The 18,533-nt window shown below is 36.5% G+C and overlaps 1 protein-coding gene across 3 annotated transcripts in view; it reads right to left on the reverse strand.

Annotated features, from left to right (window-relative positions):
- Positions 1 to 18,533, reverse strand: part of LOC150099333 (extracellular matrix organizing protein FRAS1-like) — a 1,385,483-nt gene that overhangs the window by 713,996 nt on the left and 652,954 nt on the right. For all 3 annotated transcript variants that reach the window (XM_090403569.1, XM_090403568.1, XM_090403570.1), the window contains one exon: positions 15,846 to 16,049. In XM_090403569.1, the coding sequence (XP_090259695.1) occupies positions 15,846 to 16,049 (204 nt within the window). The remainder of the gene's footprint in view (positions 1 to 15,845; positions 16,050 to 18,533) is intronic.

The raw sequence follows: 18,533 nt of genomic DNA on the forward strand, positions 1-18,533 counted from the left end.
GTGTTCAAAGTGATAAGGAAAGTGTGACTACCTATTTCAATAGACTGAAAATTGCTGAGAAACCCCATTTAGAATGGATTATCTTCCAGCAATTTAGAATTGGATTACATGATAATTTCTTCTTCTTCTTCTTCTTCCTAACATGGAATATAGGCCATGTGGCCTGTTCCGGTCTCATGCCATCTCTTTCTTGGTCTTCCGATTCTTCTTTTTCCACTTATTTTGTATCTGTATAATATTTTTGGTAGTCTGCTGTTGTCCATTCGATTTAAATGTTCTAGCCATTTTTGTTTATACTGTCTTATGTAGTAATTATTTGGTTTGATTTTTAGGGATTGTAAGATTTCTTTATTTGTTTTGTGGTCCCACTTGGTATATCCAGCTGTTTTTCTGAGGAACTTCATTTCTGCTGTTTGAATTCGTTTTTCATCTTTCCTTTTCATGGTCCATGTTTCGCTTCCGTATAGTAGAGTTGGTTTTGACAAGACGTTATATAGTCTGATTCTAGTGAGTTTTTGTACCAGGGATGGCTTAAATATACTGTTTATTATGCCATTTACTTTGACAAAGTTTGATATTTTAGTGTCTATGTCTTTTTCTTCTTCGTATGATAGATCACATCCCAAGTATCTGAAAGTATTTACTTGTTCTAGTATTTTATTATCTATCACTGTTTTACTTCTTATTGGGTTTTCTCCTTTGAATGCCATTATTTTTGTTTTTTCTTTGGATATTGTCATACTATATTGCTTTGAGATATCATTTAATGATTTTAATGATCTTTGTAAGTCATCTTCTGATGTAGCTAATACTATTTGATCATGATAATTTAAGGGAAGTAATTCACAAGAAAAAGCAAGGAATGTGGAAATTAGTGACGGTTTTCCTTTTTGCAATAATTTCAACTTTAGCAATACCCGTAAACTTTATAGGGTTCCGATCAAGGAGGCATTATCAGAGATTTGATTATTGAACTTACTTACCAGGGAACTTGAAATAACAGATATATGGGCGCCAGTATCCAAAAGCATCTCACAAGGAACCTCCTCGACTTAGCCCTGTATGAGTAACAATGGCAATCTCCCAGTTACTTTGGCTACAGCTATGTTTTGCATTTTTAGAGAATTGAAACCACAGGAATCTGAGACGTCTTTATAGCTGATAAGGTTATCAGATGATTGATCATATCTGCAGGAATTTAAAGGCTCAGCTTGTCCTTTTAGAGTCCCAAGGTTACAAGGGATTTTGTCAATAGACTTAGTTGAACTTATCAACTTAGAGTTTGTCATCTCATGAGGGTCTAGTATAGGTTATTAATCTTCCTTTCTTTCAGGTTTGAGTGACTTCCCTATCATTTTCCCATCCAGAGATAGTTCCTGAGGGATAACAGAGAGCCTCTTTGGTGTTGCCTTTGGTAGGTCACCTGATAGATACATAAGAGTTGATAAGGAGGGGACTTGAGCATTACAATCGTGGGCTAACATTTGCCTCAAGGAGGAAATTTGATGCATTTCCTCTAGGATCCTCTCTCTCCTTTTTGCTAATTCAAAACACCCCTCCAGATCAATAGCCCCCCCCCTTCTTGTGAATTACTTCCCTTAAATTATCATGTAATCCAATTCTAAATTGCTGGAAGGTAATCCATCCTAAGTGGGGTTTATCAGAAAAGGATATCCTCATTGATTTGGCAATGTTTAACAGTCTATTGAAATAGGTAGTCACACTTTCCTTATCACTTTGAACACATTCATGTAGTTGTTTAAGGATTTGGTATCGATTTGTTGTGTGAGAGAATTCTGAGATTAGCACTTCTTTAAATCGTTCATATTCTAAGGTTTTCTTAAGGACAGGGAAAGAGCACAAATACCCTTTAGCCTTACCAATTAATTTGTTTCTGAGCAATATCAGTAATTGAAAGTCAGTCCAATTTGCTGTCTCTCTGAGTTTCTCAATATAGCTAAAAAATGACAATACATCATCTGATTTCTCTTCTGAAAATTGAGGAAAGACCTGTTGGGGGTTCACAGTTCTGAAGAATTCACTGTCTTCCATTCCTGTCCTAGAAGCAAGAGCCATATTGGATTATCATTTACTACTTTAATTCTCACAACTTCAAGTTTAAAACTATTCAAAATATAATTCTTTGCCTGATTTGTTCCACAACCAGCTCACTGTGATTCACTTAACTTTACTACTAAAGTTTTAGGAATAAGTTCTTCTTAAGTTAAACATTAAAAAAAATCTAATCTCTCAATTAATATTCATGAATCAACATCCTGTCGACTGCGCCATTTTGTTAGATCGCAATTTCTGCTCAATCATGTTTTATTGTCTTATAACTCTCTCTCGTTGGTATTTATTGGTCGTACAGCAATTACAAGAAAAAGACAATGAAAATTGGCAGAAACATCGAAAATATCAACTGTATTGTGGATGGAGAACCTATAAAACAAGTAAAACATTTCAGCTACTTAGCCACAATTTTTAGTGATGATGGTAAATTAAATATGGAAATAGACAACAGAATCAACAAAACTGGTATGGTAAGAAGTCAACTGAATAAATTTATATGGATTAAGAGAGAAATTAGCCAAAACACTAAATTAGCTGTATACAAGACAGTGTTCAAACCAAGTTTAACTTATGGATCTGAGAGCTGGGTTGGAGAAGTAAAAGACTCGACCAAAGACTAGAGACCACAGATATGAGAGTCCTGAGAAAGATTAGGGGCATGAACAGATTCAATGGCAATATCATATTAAAAACGAGGATATTAGGAAAGAACTTACCATTGTTAGTATCCAGGAATGTGTTAGCAGAGCTAACACATTCCTGGATATGGTATGGTGGTATGGTCAGGTGGTATGAGCAGGTGGTATGGTCACTTAAGCAGAATGTGAGAGGAAAGATTAGCAAAACAAGTTCTCTGCCAGGTTGGCAGGAAAAAGACCCAGAGGAAGACCAAGATATAAGCAGATTGATACAGTAAAAAGTGCCTTAGAAGACAGAAATATAAGATTGGATAATGCTGGTATCTTGACAGGTAACAGATTGATTTGGAGGCAAATTGGTGATAGGAAGTTAATAATGATAAAAGTTCTTCATGTAGTACTAACATAATTTCCTGTACACCCCTTGAGGGTACATGTCAGGAATTTGATGATGATGATGATGATGATGACATTCTTCATATTACATTATTTAGTAAGAAATAAGTTACTTGCTGCTCTGCTTAATATTTATTTTATGCTGTGCAATTTTATGTGATTAATTGGTTGCCTCATGGTACAACTGAATAGTGATACATTAAAATGAATGCATGCATATCCTATACTCTCAGTGATCATATTCCATTACAACAAAATCAGTGATAACTGACAAAGCAGGCATTTGTAATAACCAGCCTTCCCCATCATATGCTATAAGTAAAATAAATAGGTAAAAAATATTTACAATATAAAACATGAAACCGCAATAACAGAATAAGCATTACATAAATAAAACTGACAGTTAAACTGAAAATCCTCTTCTGATTTTTTTATCGAACTAAAAATTCTCACTTGTCACAGGTGAGTAGATGAGTACATTTTTCAGGCCGTGAAAATACCCCTAATTAAGTATGAGGAAGCATGTAAGCATTTGATGGAGGAGTCTCAAAGTTTGAGGGAGTACTGGATTTTGTAAGTGAATCAGAAAATCTAAGGATAACCAAAGTAGTCAAGCCACATTGCCTTTGAAAAGGAAAAGTAGCCTCCCAAGTCTCGAAATGGGAAGTTGGGAATCATGGATTTTATTGCAACAGTTCTCTTAGTTCTGTTTAGTCAGAGAGATATGGGTTTTTATTCTATCTAAGATAGAATATTTCTAAGGTCTTTTAAACTAAAGTCTGAGTTAGCCTGGTAGAGATTTTCACTAGAATTTTTAGTAATCATCTACTTTCACTGCAAAAGAAACAAATCACACAAAGAATGCAAGCAGTGATTCTGTAGAGATAAAACATTAGCATTATGTCACTACCAAAATTAGGAATTTAAGAAGCCAAGCTATTTGACAATAGGCTTAAAGGATAGGATGGGATTTAGCCAAATTTTTTTTAACTTTATATTATATTTTTATATTTAAACTTAAGAAACTACTTTAGTCTTTTATACTGTTATCAAAAGATCAGAACATCAAAATGACAATTCACAGTCATGTTAAAAAATTATTGTTATAATTCATTTTTGCCACAAGTTAATTAGCATTTAATAAATAACAGTGTAAAAAGTTATAGCTGGATATATATACAGAAATCCCTTGATTAACGCGATTAATTAATCCCTCGATGTTATCGCGTATATCGAAACTCCGTTAATCAAATATAATAATCAATGGCAAAAAATTACAATTCGTCCATAGGAAAGATAAAAAATGAATGCAAAGTAAATGTTTAATAAATGCTCGACCTACATTAGTTACTGCAATTTTTTATCAAAAAAGTTATCAAGAGTCATTTGAACAGTTTTAGTTTTTTTCTTATCGGCATAAATTCTATGATAACAAGCAAAATGACTCCCTAGACCTCGGCAAACAAGCATTCTTCGATTAACATCTGGATCAATATCCATTACTTGCTGCTTAAGCGATTCTACACAGCAAAATATTCCATCCAGTTCTTTGATTGTTATCTCCTTTGGAACCTCATCTTCACATTCCATTTGTTCGTTGTCTTCATACGTGCATTGTTGTTCAATTTCAAGAGGATCGCGTCACTGAAATCGTTTGAATTTGAATCCAATAATTCTTTAACATCTTCTGCATCAACACCATCAAAATCAAGGTCTTCATCAATTGCAACAATTTTTTCAACTACATTGTTCACAGGATTTTGAAAACCACATAAGTCATCAGTGCATTCTGGCAAAAGGTTTTTACAAACAGCTTTCATGCTGCTAGAAGACACTTGTCTTCTGGTTCCCACAAGTCATGAATGTTTTCAATTGCGTGTTTAATGTTAAGATTTTTCCAAAATTCTTGGAGCATAATCACATTTTCTCCCGTTGTTGTTTCTACTGACTTTGAGAATACTTTTTTAAGAAAATAGGTTTTGAAAGTTGCAATGATGCCCATGTCCATGGGTTTGGCAATGATGTCGTATTTGGTGGAAAAAATAAAACTTTCACATTCTCACACAGATCATTAAGAGAATTTAGATGACCAGGTGCATTAGCTAAAAGCAAAAGAGCTTTGAAAGCTAAGTAACTGGCTAGCTCTGAGGCTCTCGGAGCCCGGTTGTGTGGGAGGAATGACGTCATCATGCTCATGACTTTCTTTCTCTCAGCCAAGAAACACTCCTCAAGGCTTCCATGTATTTGCATGGTAACTTTAAAAGCACATTAACTAAAACTCTTGCCACATGTATAAAGGAATTGCCGCAGATTGATTAACTGCGTTAATCAAATCCCACATTAAGCAAGGGATACCTTGCATGTGTATATATATATGTAGAAAGTATTTTAACTTGGGTATAATAAATGTCAAAGATGCCAAGCTATTTTAAACTTAGTTTTACTCCATTTCCCAAGTAAGCGAACAAACAAATAAGTCAAGTTTGTGCCTGCACGTATTGCAAGTCTGGCTGACCCTCAAAGTAGTGCAAGTCAAGGCAACTCATGGTAAGGGTAGAATAAGCTCTGATCACTATTCTTAATATTTACCCTTAATGCACACCCCATATCCTTGAGGAGATGTATGATGCTATGTATTAAAGGCAAGAGGCCACTACCCAGACTGGTTTCAACCTTTATTGAGGTCTCATCAGTGGGAGCCAGGCTAGAAATACCAAGATTTCAGTAATACAGAGCTTATAAGTATTTTACCAGAACAAGTTACCAAAATATTACCAAAACATACCTGTGCATTAAGGGTAAATATTAAGAATAGTGATCAGAGCTTATTCTACCTTTACCATGAGTTGCTTTGACTTGCACTACTTTGAGGGTCAGCTAGACCTGCAATACGTGCAGGCGCAAACTTGACTTATTTGTCTGTTTGCTTACTTCGGAAATGGAGTAAAACCAAGTTTAAAATAGCTTGGCATCTTTAACATTTATTATACCCAAGGTAAAATACTTTCTACATTTATATCTCATTCTGAGATTTTTATTCAATAAGGTTAAAACACCTTATGTAACCATTTAAAACTTGTAACCATTTAAAACTTATAACCATTTAAAGAACTATCTTTAAATGGTTATCCAAAAAGACTCTACAACAAGATTCTCTTGACTGATATATTATTATTATTATTATTATTAAACAAGACCTCATGGAGTCAAAGACTCATCTAGGAGGTCCTTTTATCTCACACACATCTCATCATACCGGGTCTTAAACACATTCAAACTCCCTGCAGACACCACACTCTCAGGCAAGGCATTCCAATCATTCACAACTCTGCACGAAAAAAACCTGCCTCTCACTCCCCTACTCACACCCTCTTTATACAGTTTCCAGGTATGACCTCTGGTTCTCCCCTGATCTCCCACTATTCTCTGTAGAACTTCTCCACCATTGATCCTATAACAACCCCTTACCAACTTGTAGGTCTCTATCATATCTCCCCTCTTCCTTCTCTCCACTAGACTCTGCAAATTACATCTTTTCAATCTTTCCTCATACTCGACATTCCAGAGGTCAGAGACTACCTTAGTCAGTCGCCTTTGGACCCTTTCCAACATCTCTTCATCCTTCTGAAAACCAGGTGACCAAATCTGGGCACAATAGTCCATGTGTGGCCTAATCAAAGCCTTATACAATGGAACAAGAATCTCCCTACTTCTACACGTCAGTGTCCTCCTCATCATTCCCAGAAGTCTTTGTGTTGTCTTCACAATTTTGGCGATGTGTCCCCTAAATTTTAGATCCTTATCCACTATCACTCCCAGATCTCTTATTTCCTCTACTTCCAACAATATATTCTCACCAAGCATAAATTCTGCATCCCATCTTTGTTTTCCAAATTTTAAAACCTTACATTATGCAACATTGAACTCACTTCCCCATTTGCTTGCCCAATCACTCAATTTATTCAAGTCTTCTTGCAAGGCCACAACATCTTCACTACTCTTTATGGTTCATCCCAACTTTGCATCATCTGCAAACAACTGAATATCTCCATCCAAATCTTCGCCAATATCATTAATATACAAGTTAAATAGTAATGGCCCTAAAACAGATCCCTGAGGCACTCCACTAGTGACTTTCCTTTTCCTGGATATTGCACCCCCATACACAACTTGTTGATACCTATCAGATAGCCAGTCTCCAATCCAATGCACTAATCTAATATCCAACCCCATCTGCTCTAGTTTGACTGTCAACTTTTCATGAGGTACTCAATCAAAAGCCTTTGCGAAATCCAAGTATATTACTGTGTATCCTTCTCCTCTGTCCAAGGAAGCAGTCACTTTATTGTAATAAGTAAGTAGATTACTAAAACATGACCTCCCTTTAGCAAATCCATGCTGTCCATCAAAGATTATACCATTGTTGTCAACCCAACTCTGGATCCTAGTTCTCACAAGCTTCTCCAACAACTTAACCACAACACCTGACACACAGATAGGCCTATAGTTTGATGCTTGAGTTCGATCACCTCCTTTATGAAGTGGCACAATCTTGCCCTCCTTCCACTCTTTAGGGACTTGACCAAGTGCAAGACTCGTATTAAAAAAATATGTCAAGGCAGGTGTCAACTCTCTGGCACATTCCTTCAGAATACACGGTGATATATTATCAAGTCCCATAGCCTTATTTACATCTAGTTTACTCAACTCCCCAAACACCTCTTGCTCACTTACAGTCAGTCTCTCTTCCCCATCATCAACTGCTCTTAATCTATCCATGAAGTCACATTCACAAGATTGAAAGATCTTTATGAACTGCTCATTAAGTATCTCCACCACACATTCTGCAACAGCTGTCTTTATACCATTTCCTCCAATCAATGTCATCCTTCCATAATCATTCTTTCTTTTGCTGGCTACATATCGAAAGAACTCCCTAGGATTCTTTTTAGCTTCATTAGCTAACTGCTGCTCATACCTCTCTTTAGCTACTCTCACCAACCAAGTCACCCTCCTTGCCTGGTCTTTGTAGACCTCATGAAATTGGTTACTTCCACTTCTCTTATGCTGCCTCCACAATGTCCTTTTTCTCTGTATTGCATGCTTAATCTCTTTATTCATCCATCTCACACCTAACTTATTTAACCTTCTCACCCGTGGTATACATTTAGACATTGCATCCACTAAATATTTTTTGAAAATCCCCCAAGCTGCATTGATCTCTTTTCCAGCTAACTCCTCATTCCATGCTACACCTGCAAGCTGTCTCCTGAGCTCTTCATAATCACCCCCCTTGTAGTTCCACATATACCCTTTTTTCACAGGGGTCCTTGCACTGCTGGCAACCACCCAAGTAATCACCTCATGGTCACTTTCACCAATTGGTGGATGATTTGATACCTCATTGATAATTACATCCTCCGATGAGATGACCAAATCCAAGACCCTTAATCCTCTTGTGCCCTCTGTTACATACTGTCTGAGGTAGTTATCCCTCAAAAACTCAAGAAACTCATTTTCTTTACTTCCAGTTGCTATCTCTTCATTCCAGTCTATATTGCCATAATTAAAATCACCCATAATAATCACCCTTTTCTTATTTGCTTGGCTTATTTGACTATACATTTCACTATCACCACCATCCACATTACCAGGTGTATAACAACATCCCACCAAGTATTTGATTCTATTCACCTCTATCTCACACCATACTGCCTCAAAACCACTGGCCCCATTTCCCTCTTGGATCTCTACCTTGTATGGACATAACTCTTTCTCTATCATCAATAGCACTCCCCCTCCCTTTTTACCCCTTCTATCCTCACGAAACACATCATACCTTTCCATCTCTATTCCTGTCAGGATGTCATCCTCATCTAACCATGTCTCACTTATTCCGACAATCTCTGGGTGCACAGACGCAATTAGTGCAACCATTTCATCCGCCTTGTTTCTTATACTTCTAGCATTGGTATACAAACACAACAACTCATTTCTGGATCTACAGCTAGTTCCACTGATACCACTCACTCGATGTGATCTCTCCATGCTGGACTGGGGCCATTTCCCTTTCTGCTTCTTCATTTTAGACCCCTTTGCAATTCCATCTGTTTCCTTTTGATCCCTGATCATCCCATTACTTTCCTGCCTACACATTCTCTCACCTCCTCTTGGAGCATCCACCTTTCTCACGCTGTGTATCCCTGTCCACCCTGAGCCTCGCCGTTTCCCTGCTCCTCTTGCACACCCATTCTCTCATTTTCTATACTCATTCCACTCACTTTCACATTCATTTCCACTCCTTCAATCTCTCCTGTCTTACTCTCCTGCTCTTCCACATCACTCCCCTCTCGATCTGATTCATTCTCTCTATTCACTTCTCTACCTTCCAGCAGCAGTCTCTCCAAGCGACTCACACCATAACCACTCAAATGCAGTCCATCGCTCCCATACAGCTCATTTCGTCCCTCAAACTCATTCCACACATTAACAAACTGTACTCCCATCTCCTCACACATTTCAGCCAGAATATCATTCATAATCCTTGCTCTCCGCCTCATTTCACCACAATCATACCTAGGCAACATATACCACATAGACAACATGATGACGTCCAATACGTCAGTACTATTACTATTCCATTTGTCAGCAGCATTTCCAAAAAATTAGCTAACCTTCTAAAACCACATAATATCAGAGTAGCATTCAAGCCAATCAACACTATTCGGAAATTTTTAAGATCACCGAAAGATCCTCATCCATTCTACAAGTACTCTGCAGTATATAATATACCTTGCTCATGTGGTATTAGTTATGTAGGTCAGACCTCTAAAAGCTTTGAAACGAGAAAGAAAGAACAAATAGGATATGTCAGAAACAACAGACAAGACATTTCATCCCTTTCTTGCCACTTTGCCTCTACTAACCATCACATTGAGTGGGATAAGAGCCTCATGCCCTATATAGAAGATAACTACCATTCAAGAACCTTCAAGGAAGCAGCTGCAATCGCCCGTAAAACTGAAAACCTAAACAAGAATCAAGGTCTAACCTTACCAGAAATTTGGAAAGTTTTAATCAGATCATTAAACATCAAAGAAATGAACTTTTATGACAATTAAATCATGAGCCATAACGAATAAATCACGTTCCCGAGACACGCGCATTGCCTCGTTCAATACTAATTTTTTGTATGAATTAGAATCATCAGTCATAACCTAGTCTGTTACCTTCATATAGCTTACTAGTTTGTATTCCCTGAAGATGCCGATAGAAAAATTGGCGAAACATGTAGGATGATAAAATAAAGCTACTTGACGAACATTATATAAAAAAAGTGTAATAGTCTTATATAATTTTCTGATATCTTTAATTTATAGTATAACCAAGTGGAAAAACTTCCAACAACTAAAAGGTTTTATAGGATTCATACAGAGAAATTTTTCATCTCTTGACTATAGGGCAGAAGAAGGAGTCATTCCTGGAAATTGAGTAAAAGTGTGTGGACTACATTTATCACTTGGAAAGTGATGAATAAGTGCAATGGGTTGCAGAGCATGTGGTAAGTGCATTGTCAGTGAATAAATCTAAGGAGTGATATGATTAATATTGTGTGACTAGTGTAGGTCGACCAGTATGAATCTTCTCACTCCATGGAAGTTTCCAAGCAATAATAATAATAATTCTGATGCTGAATCAATCAAACAACTTCACATTTTGCGAATCAGTTTTCTACATTTTGTTGTTGTCTAATTTCCATTTTAGAGTCCTCTGACTTTTTATTTAAGTTTTATGTTTCAAAACATTTTTGAAGATAAAGATATCTGATATAAAGATATCTTACTCCAAATCCTGTAGATAACAAAAGGAATTCACTAAGTCTTTTTCAAAACATGCTAAGTGAGCCCCTTTGACTAAAGTATCTTAGGCAGTTTATCTTTTTGGAATAACTCGGATTTTTTCCCAACCACAGATCAGGAAACGGGTTACAGAATAAAAGAAGTATCAAATAATATGCTGCAGTAAGGCTAATCTATATTTCTATCAAAATCGACTTTTTGAAAACCAATTACAGGAAGTGCAGTTAATGAGTGATAAAAAAAAGATCCATGCAATGAAAACTGTACTGTTTAAAACATTACTATAAGTTATAGTGTAATATGTTCCAAACATTTAAAATATCGTTGGGGAAAGGTAATAGTAATAATAATTACACATTATTTGTTTACTTCAAGTTCATCAGAAATACCAATTAAAGTGTACAGAAAAATTAAAAAGGATTAAAATAAAAAGGAAAAAAGTAATTTTTTTTTATTATTGATAAACTGAACAGAAGATTTTATTTGAAAAACTGGATTTAAACAATATCATTATTATTATTATTATTATTCAGGCCACCATGGAGTCAAAAGACTCATCATGGAAGGCCCCGCCTAAGAAACAAAGTCTATCATACCACTCCTAAAACTCATTGACCGTTCTCGCTCCCACCACTCCATCAGGCAATGCATTCCATTGTTCAACCACTCCTCACCCTATTGCTCACAGTTTCCTTTTGTAACTTCCAGGGATGGGCCCCTTGTCAACACTCCTGCCCACTGTTCAACCAAGCGAAAGAACGCCCCCAGTGTCAATCCTGTAACCAGCTCTCAACAGTTTAAAAGTTTCAATCATATCACCTCTCCTTCTTCTATCTGCAAAACTCTACAGACCACATTCCCTCAGCTGATCCTCATAACTATCACCATCTTTGTTATCTGCCTTTGTACCCTTTCCACAGTTAATTTATCCACTTCAAATCCTGGAGACCAAATCTGAGAACAATAGTCTAAATGTGGTCTGATCAGGGTCTTATACAATGGAATGATAACTGTTTTATTTCTACAGGTCAGCGTCCTTCTCATTATTGCAGCAATCCTCTGTGTTACCTTCACCACCTTTGTAATATGTCCCCTAAATTTCAGGTCTCTATCAATCATCAACACCCCAGATCTCTTGTCTACCCTACTTCCTCCAGTGCAACTCCTCCCATCGAGTATGCAGCATCCCATCGATGTTTCCCAAACCTCAAGCCCTTACATTTTGCTGCCTTAAACCGACACCACCCAATTCATTTGCCCATCTGTCTAGCTTATTCAAATCCTCTTGCAAGACTACCACATCTGCACTATTACTAATAATTCTTCCAAGCTTCGCATCATCCACAAACAACTGAATATCCCCTTGCAATCCACTGGCAATGTCATTGATATAAAGGTTAAACAATATAGGTCCCAGTACTGAGCCCTGTGGGACCCCAAGTGTAACCACTGCCTCCTTGAAACTGCCCCACCATACAAAACTCTCTGATACCTATCGGACAGCCAATCCTGAATCCAGTTGACCAATCTAACATCCAGACCCATGTAGTGCAATTTAAATATCAGCTTATCATGTGGCACCCTGTCAAATACCTTCGCTAAGTCTAAGAAAATGGCAGTATGTTTCCCTCATGTAATGTTCTTGTAACTTTATTATAAAAGGCTAGCATATTACTAAAACAAGAGCGCCCCTTCACAAATCCATGTTAACTCTCACAGATAACATTACTCTCATCAGCCCAATGCTGTATACGGTCCCTCACTACTTTCTCCAAGATCTTAACAACTACTGATGACACACAAACTGGCCTGTACAGGTGGTAGCAGACTGGCACTTCCAGTCTGCTACCACCCTTATGCAATGGCATTATCTTACCTTCCTTCCATTCCATGGGCACCTTTCCCGCACCCAGACTTTAATTGAAAAGCTAGGTCAAAGGCACTGTCAGTTCTCTAGCACATTCTCTCAAAACTCATGGTGAAATACCATCCAGTCCCAAAGCTTTACTGACATCCAGAGTACTCAGTATTTGAAACACACTCTCCTCCTGTACTGCTAAACCTTGAACCTGCCCTATCCCTCTAGCATTAAAACTGACTCCTCCAGGATGAAATACTCCAATAAAGTGTTCATTGAACAATTCCACTATGCCCTCTGCATCATCTATTCCCATTTTTATCAAACAATATCATTCTTCCACAGTCATTTCTCCTCCTACTGGCCATATAGCTAAAAAATTTCATAGGATTTTCTTTGGATCTTAGGGCCAATCTTTTCTCATATTCCAGTTTCACTTTCCTTACCATACTAGTCACTCTTCTAGCCTGTGTCTTATATTCTTCATGCATCTTCTCTTCATCTATCTCCTTATATCTCTTCCATAGCCTCTTTTTCACATGAAATTCCTGTTTGATATTGTTTGTCATCCACTTTACTCCAAATTGTGTCCTCTTGTTCACTCGTGGTATACAACTTACCATTGCTGCTAACAAATATTATTTCTCAATTTCCCATATAGTTTGCATAGTTTTTTTTTTTTTCATTTTCTCTGCATGATTATCTTTGTAACATTCAATAGCATTCTGCAATTAGTGCTAAACTTTGATACTTCTCTCAATGTTAGGATCTGTAATCACAGGAAAATCAGAAACAGTCAGAAGAAAAACAAAAAGCTCATTTAATGAGAAACTGACTGAAGTGCCTTTTGTAGACACTTCAGTCAGCTTCATCTAATTTACCTTCCTCTTCTTCATATTTTATTCAGTTTTTATTTTAGTCTTAGCCATTTATGTTTGTTAGGTTTACAAGCTTTGTTGCATTTCCTTTTTCCTCATAATTGCATATAAAAGTCTACTCGCATGTAATAAAAAATAAAAATTTTGTAGAGCTACCATGCTCTACGAAACTATTCTTTCAACTTTGTTGCACCAAAATTGAAATAATACTAAAGGATGCACTGATACAGCAATTACTGCAATATGATAAATCGCTATGGTATTGTTTTTAAGGTATCGTTTTAAATTTTTAAGGAGTAGAAAAATTAAAATTTTTCTACAAAAGTTTAAAATGATAAAATGTGTTATAATGAAATCCATGCTATTCAAAACAATAATATGCAAGTTATTGCTGTACTTTCATATATTATTCTTATTATTACCCAAGACCCCATGGAGTCAAAGATGCATCTGGGAGATCCTTTAATCATACACACAGCTTATCATACCACACTTTAAATACACTCAAATTCTCTGCCGCCACTGCACTCTCAGGCAAGGCATTCCAGTCATTCACAATTCTGCAAAAAAAAATCCTGCCTTTCACTCCTCTACTCACAGCCTCTTTATACAGTTTCTAGGGATGACCTCTGGTTCTCCCCCTGTTCTCCCACAGTTTTCTGTAGAACCTCTCCGACAGTGATCCTATAACAACCCCTTAATAACTTGTAGGTCTTTATCATATCTCTCCTCTTCCTCCTATCCACCAGACTCTGTAAATTGCATATTCTCAATCTTTCCTCATATTTGACATTCCAGAGGTTAGAAACTACATTAGTTAGTTGCCTCTGGACCCTTTCCAACATCTCTTCATCCCTCTGAAAACTAGTGGTGACCTAATCAAAGTCTTATACAATGGAATAATAATCTCCCTACTTCTAAAAGTCAGTGTCCTCTGCATCATTCCCAGAAGTCTTTGTGTTGTCTTTACAATTTTGGCAATGTGACCCCTAAATTTCAGATCCTTATCCAATATCACTCCCAGATCTCTTATTTCCTCTACCTCTGACAACATATCCTCACCAAGCATAAATTCTGCATCCCATCTTTGTTTCCCAAATTTTAAAATTTGGGAAACAAAGATGAGATGCACTTTAGTCTGCACGGTTAGCCTAGTGGCTGTGCACTTTGCAACCATATGCTTGGGGAAGGAGTGTCCTAGGTTTGTTTCCTGTCGGTGACATGGGGAGCTGAAGGATCTTCCTCAGCCATAGCCAAGTTAGCCGGTCTTGGGCATAGACAGTAGGGTTTTTTCCCCAGTTTATCCTGGGGTTTTTCATCCCACAAAGCAGGCAAACTGGCATTGAGAACTCAACACTATGGACATTGGATATACCAGAGATGTAGGGCTGACCACGTTATCCTGTGAATGGTTTGAGTTCCGATGTGAATGGTTTGAATTCCTTTTACCCTCTTTTACCGTAAGGTAAAAGAGGGTAAAAGGAAAATGAGAATAAGAATGATACACTTTGCAACATTGAACTCACATCCCCCATTCCCTACTTCTACAAGTCCGTGTCCTCCGCACCATTACCAGAAGCCTTTGTCTTCACAATTTTGGCTATGTGTCCCCAAAATTTCAGATCCTTATCCACTATCACCCCCCAGATCTCTTATTTCTTCCACCTCCAACAATATATCCTCACCAAGCATAAATTCTGCATCCCATCTTTGTTTTCCAAATTTTAAAATCTTACATTTTGGAACATTGAACTCACATTCCCATTTCCGTGCCCAATCACTCAATTTATTCAAGTCTTCTTGTAAGGCTACAACATCTTCTCTACTCTTCATGGTTCGTCCCAACTTCGCATCATCTGCAAACAACTGAATATCTCAATTCAAATCTTTACCAATATCATTAATATATACTTAAACAATAAAGGCCCTAAATCAGACCCAAACGGAAATATAGGAAAAGTTATTAACATCATTTTTTAAATCATTTAGCATGGGAAAAAAAAAAAGTCTAAGGGGCAGGGGAAATAAAAAATAATTTTGGCTTATCTGAAGATGTTGTTCCGATAATAATAGATTTCATAAAAGAGTATGCATATTGTTCATCTGGAACTTTAAAAATTAAAATAATAAAAAAAATTCATACCTTCTGAAACAGAAGCTGTCAACAATGCTGAATCAAGTGGAACAGGACTATCCCTATCAGGAAAAAGAACTTTCACACGAACAGCAATCACAGAGGAGTGCTTTCCTCCAGAAATGGTGAATATAAATTTATCTTCAGAATTAATACTACCATCATGAACATAGTACATTTCTGTCACAACAGAAGTATAGGAAAAGCTATCACCTGTAAAACACATCATTTTTTAAATCATTATAATGATTTAACAAAAACATTGACATGTTATTAATAAAAAAACTTATTAAAATATTATTCAATTTAACTTTACCTACAGCAAACCATCATAGTGAATTCCCTCACCTTAACTAATCAGTGCCAGGCAAATTCTGGTAGCATTACTGCTATGTTAAAAGAAAGTCAGTAACAGCAAATTATCAACATAAAAACCTATTCCACCATTTCCTATGAGTTTGTTTTAGGGGAGTCAAGTGTAGTTACATGTTATGCAAATTTTTTGAGAAGTCAATCAAAATATTATTATAGCTGGAATACACTTACATGAAAATAGACATATATGCATAAATACTGAAATGCAAAACTGAAAAAACAAACAAACATGAAAACCATTAATTATGTTAAAGATACCAAGCTATTTTAAATATAAACATGGTTTTTTACTCCATTTCCCAAGTAAGCAAACAAATAAGTCAGTCAAGTTTGCGCCTGCAAGTGTTGCAAGTCTAGCTGACCCTGCACATAGTGCAACTCAAGGCAACTCGTGGTAAAGGTAGAATAAGCTCTGATCACTATTCTTAATATTTACCTGTAATGCAAAGCACATCTACTAGAGGAGATGTATGATGCTATGTGTTAAAGGCATCCCACTGACGAGACCTCAATAAAGGTCGAAACCGATCTGGGTAGTGGCCCCCCTTGCCTTTAATACATAGCATCATACATCTCCTCCAGGAGATGTGCTTTGCATTAAGGGTAAATATTAAGAATAGTGATCAGAGCTTATTCTACCTTTACCATGAGTTGCCTTGACTTGCACTACTTGTAGGGTCAGCTAGACTTGCAACACTTACAGGTGCAAATTTGACTGACTTGTCTGTTTGCTTATTGGGAAATGGAGTAAAAAACCATGTTTATATTTAAAATAGCTTGGTATCTTTTAACATATATTATACCCAAGGTAAAAAACTTTCTACAACCATTAATTATACTACAGTAATAATAATTAAAAATATTAAAATGAAAAAGGAGACAGTTGAGGATAAAAACTAGATAATATCTATTAAAGATGCACAGAATTTGAAGTCATGAGAGAAAGAGAGGAGGTGACAAAGAAAAATTGATAAGGAGATTCTTCTTAGAGATCTAAACAGAAGTGTAGGAAATGGATTTTCAACATATAAAAATGTTGAAATTTTTTTTTACCTTGGTTTCATAATACATTAAAGATACCAAGAAATTATATACTTGGTTTAAATCCTTGACCCAAGAAAGCAAAATAATGTTTTGCATGTGAAATATATTCATGCCTACTTTGTATACTTGTATACAAAGGCTAATGACTTCTGCATTACTTCAACCTTGGTATCTCTTCTGGCTCTCGCTCCCACTGATAAAGGTCGAAACTGGTCTGGATAGTGGTCCTTCTTATTATGCATAGCATTTTACATGTCCGAAAGGGTGTGTGCTTTGCATTATGGGATACATAGTAAGGCAAGTGATGTGAAGCCATTAGCCTCTATATACAAATAGCTCAGACGTGAATATATTCCACAAGCAAAACATTGTTTTGCTTCCTTGGGTAAAGGATTAAAACCAAATGTATAATTTCTTGGTATCTTTAATGAACATATAAATATGTTTTGGAAAAATTTGGAGAAAAGAGCAAAGTTAATAACATGACAAGACAAGTATCTGTTAGATTTCCTGTTCAAGACATGGACTAATCATTACTAGTCAAAAGCCCATTAGGTGTCGAAGTCTTTTCATTTCATTGCTTCTCATAATCAGCACCCAGCCTTGTATTTCCACATATACTCTTTCTTCACAGAGGTCCTCATGTGGCTGACAACAACTCAGGTAATACCTGTGTGGTCACTCTTACACCTGGAGGGAGATTTGATATCGCATTTATAGTGACGTTCTCTGATGAGATAATAATGAGATGATCAAATCCAAGATCCTTAATAATTGAGTGTATGTTCTGTTACACACTATTTGTGGTAGGTGTCCCTTAAAAACTTGAGAAATTCATTTTTTTTTATTTCCGGTTTCTGTCTTGCCATCCCAATCTATATTGCCATAATTAAAATCACCCATAATGATTACTCTTTTCCTATTTGCTTGGTTAATTTGTTTACACATTTCATGGTCACTACCCTCCATGTTACCAGGCTTATAGCCACATCCAACTAAGTATTTCATTCTATTCACCTCTATCTCATACCACACTGACTCAAAATCAATGACTCTAATTTCCCCTTTGCATATCTACCTTGTTGGACATAATTCTATTTCTATTAGAAATAACACTTAACCTCTCATTTTTTACCCTTTCTATTTTCCATGAAAAACATGATACTCTTCCATCTCTATTCCTGTCAGGATGTCATCTTCATCCACCCATGTCTCACTTATTCCACCATTTTGAGTGAACAAACTCAGTCAATGCAACTATTTCATTTATTCTTGTTT

The sequence above is a fragment of the Typopeltis vanoorti genome, chromosome 14 (genome assembly GCF_054136105.1).
Source record: "Typopeltis vanoorti isolate ZY-2024b chromosome 14, IOZ_Tvanoo_1.0, whole genome shotgun sequence".
Classification (NCBI taxonomy): domain Eukaryota; kingdom Metazoa; phylum Arthropoda; class Arachnida; order Uropygi; family Thelyphonidae; genus Typopeltis; species Typopeltis vanoorti.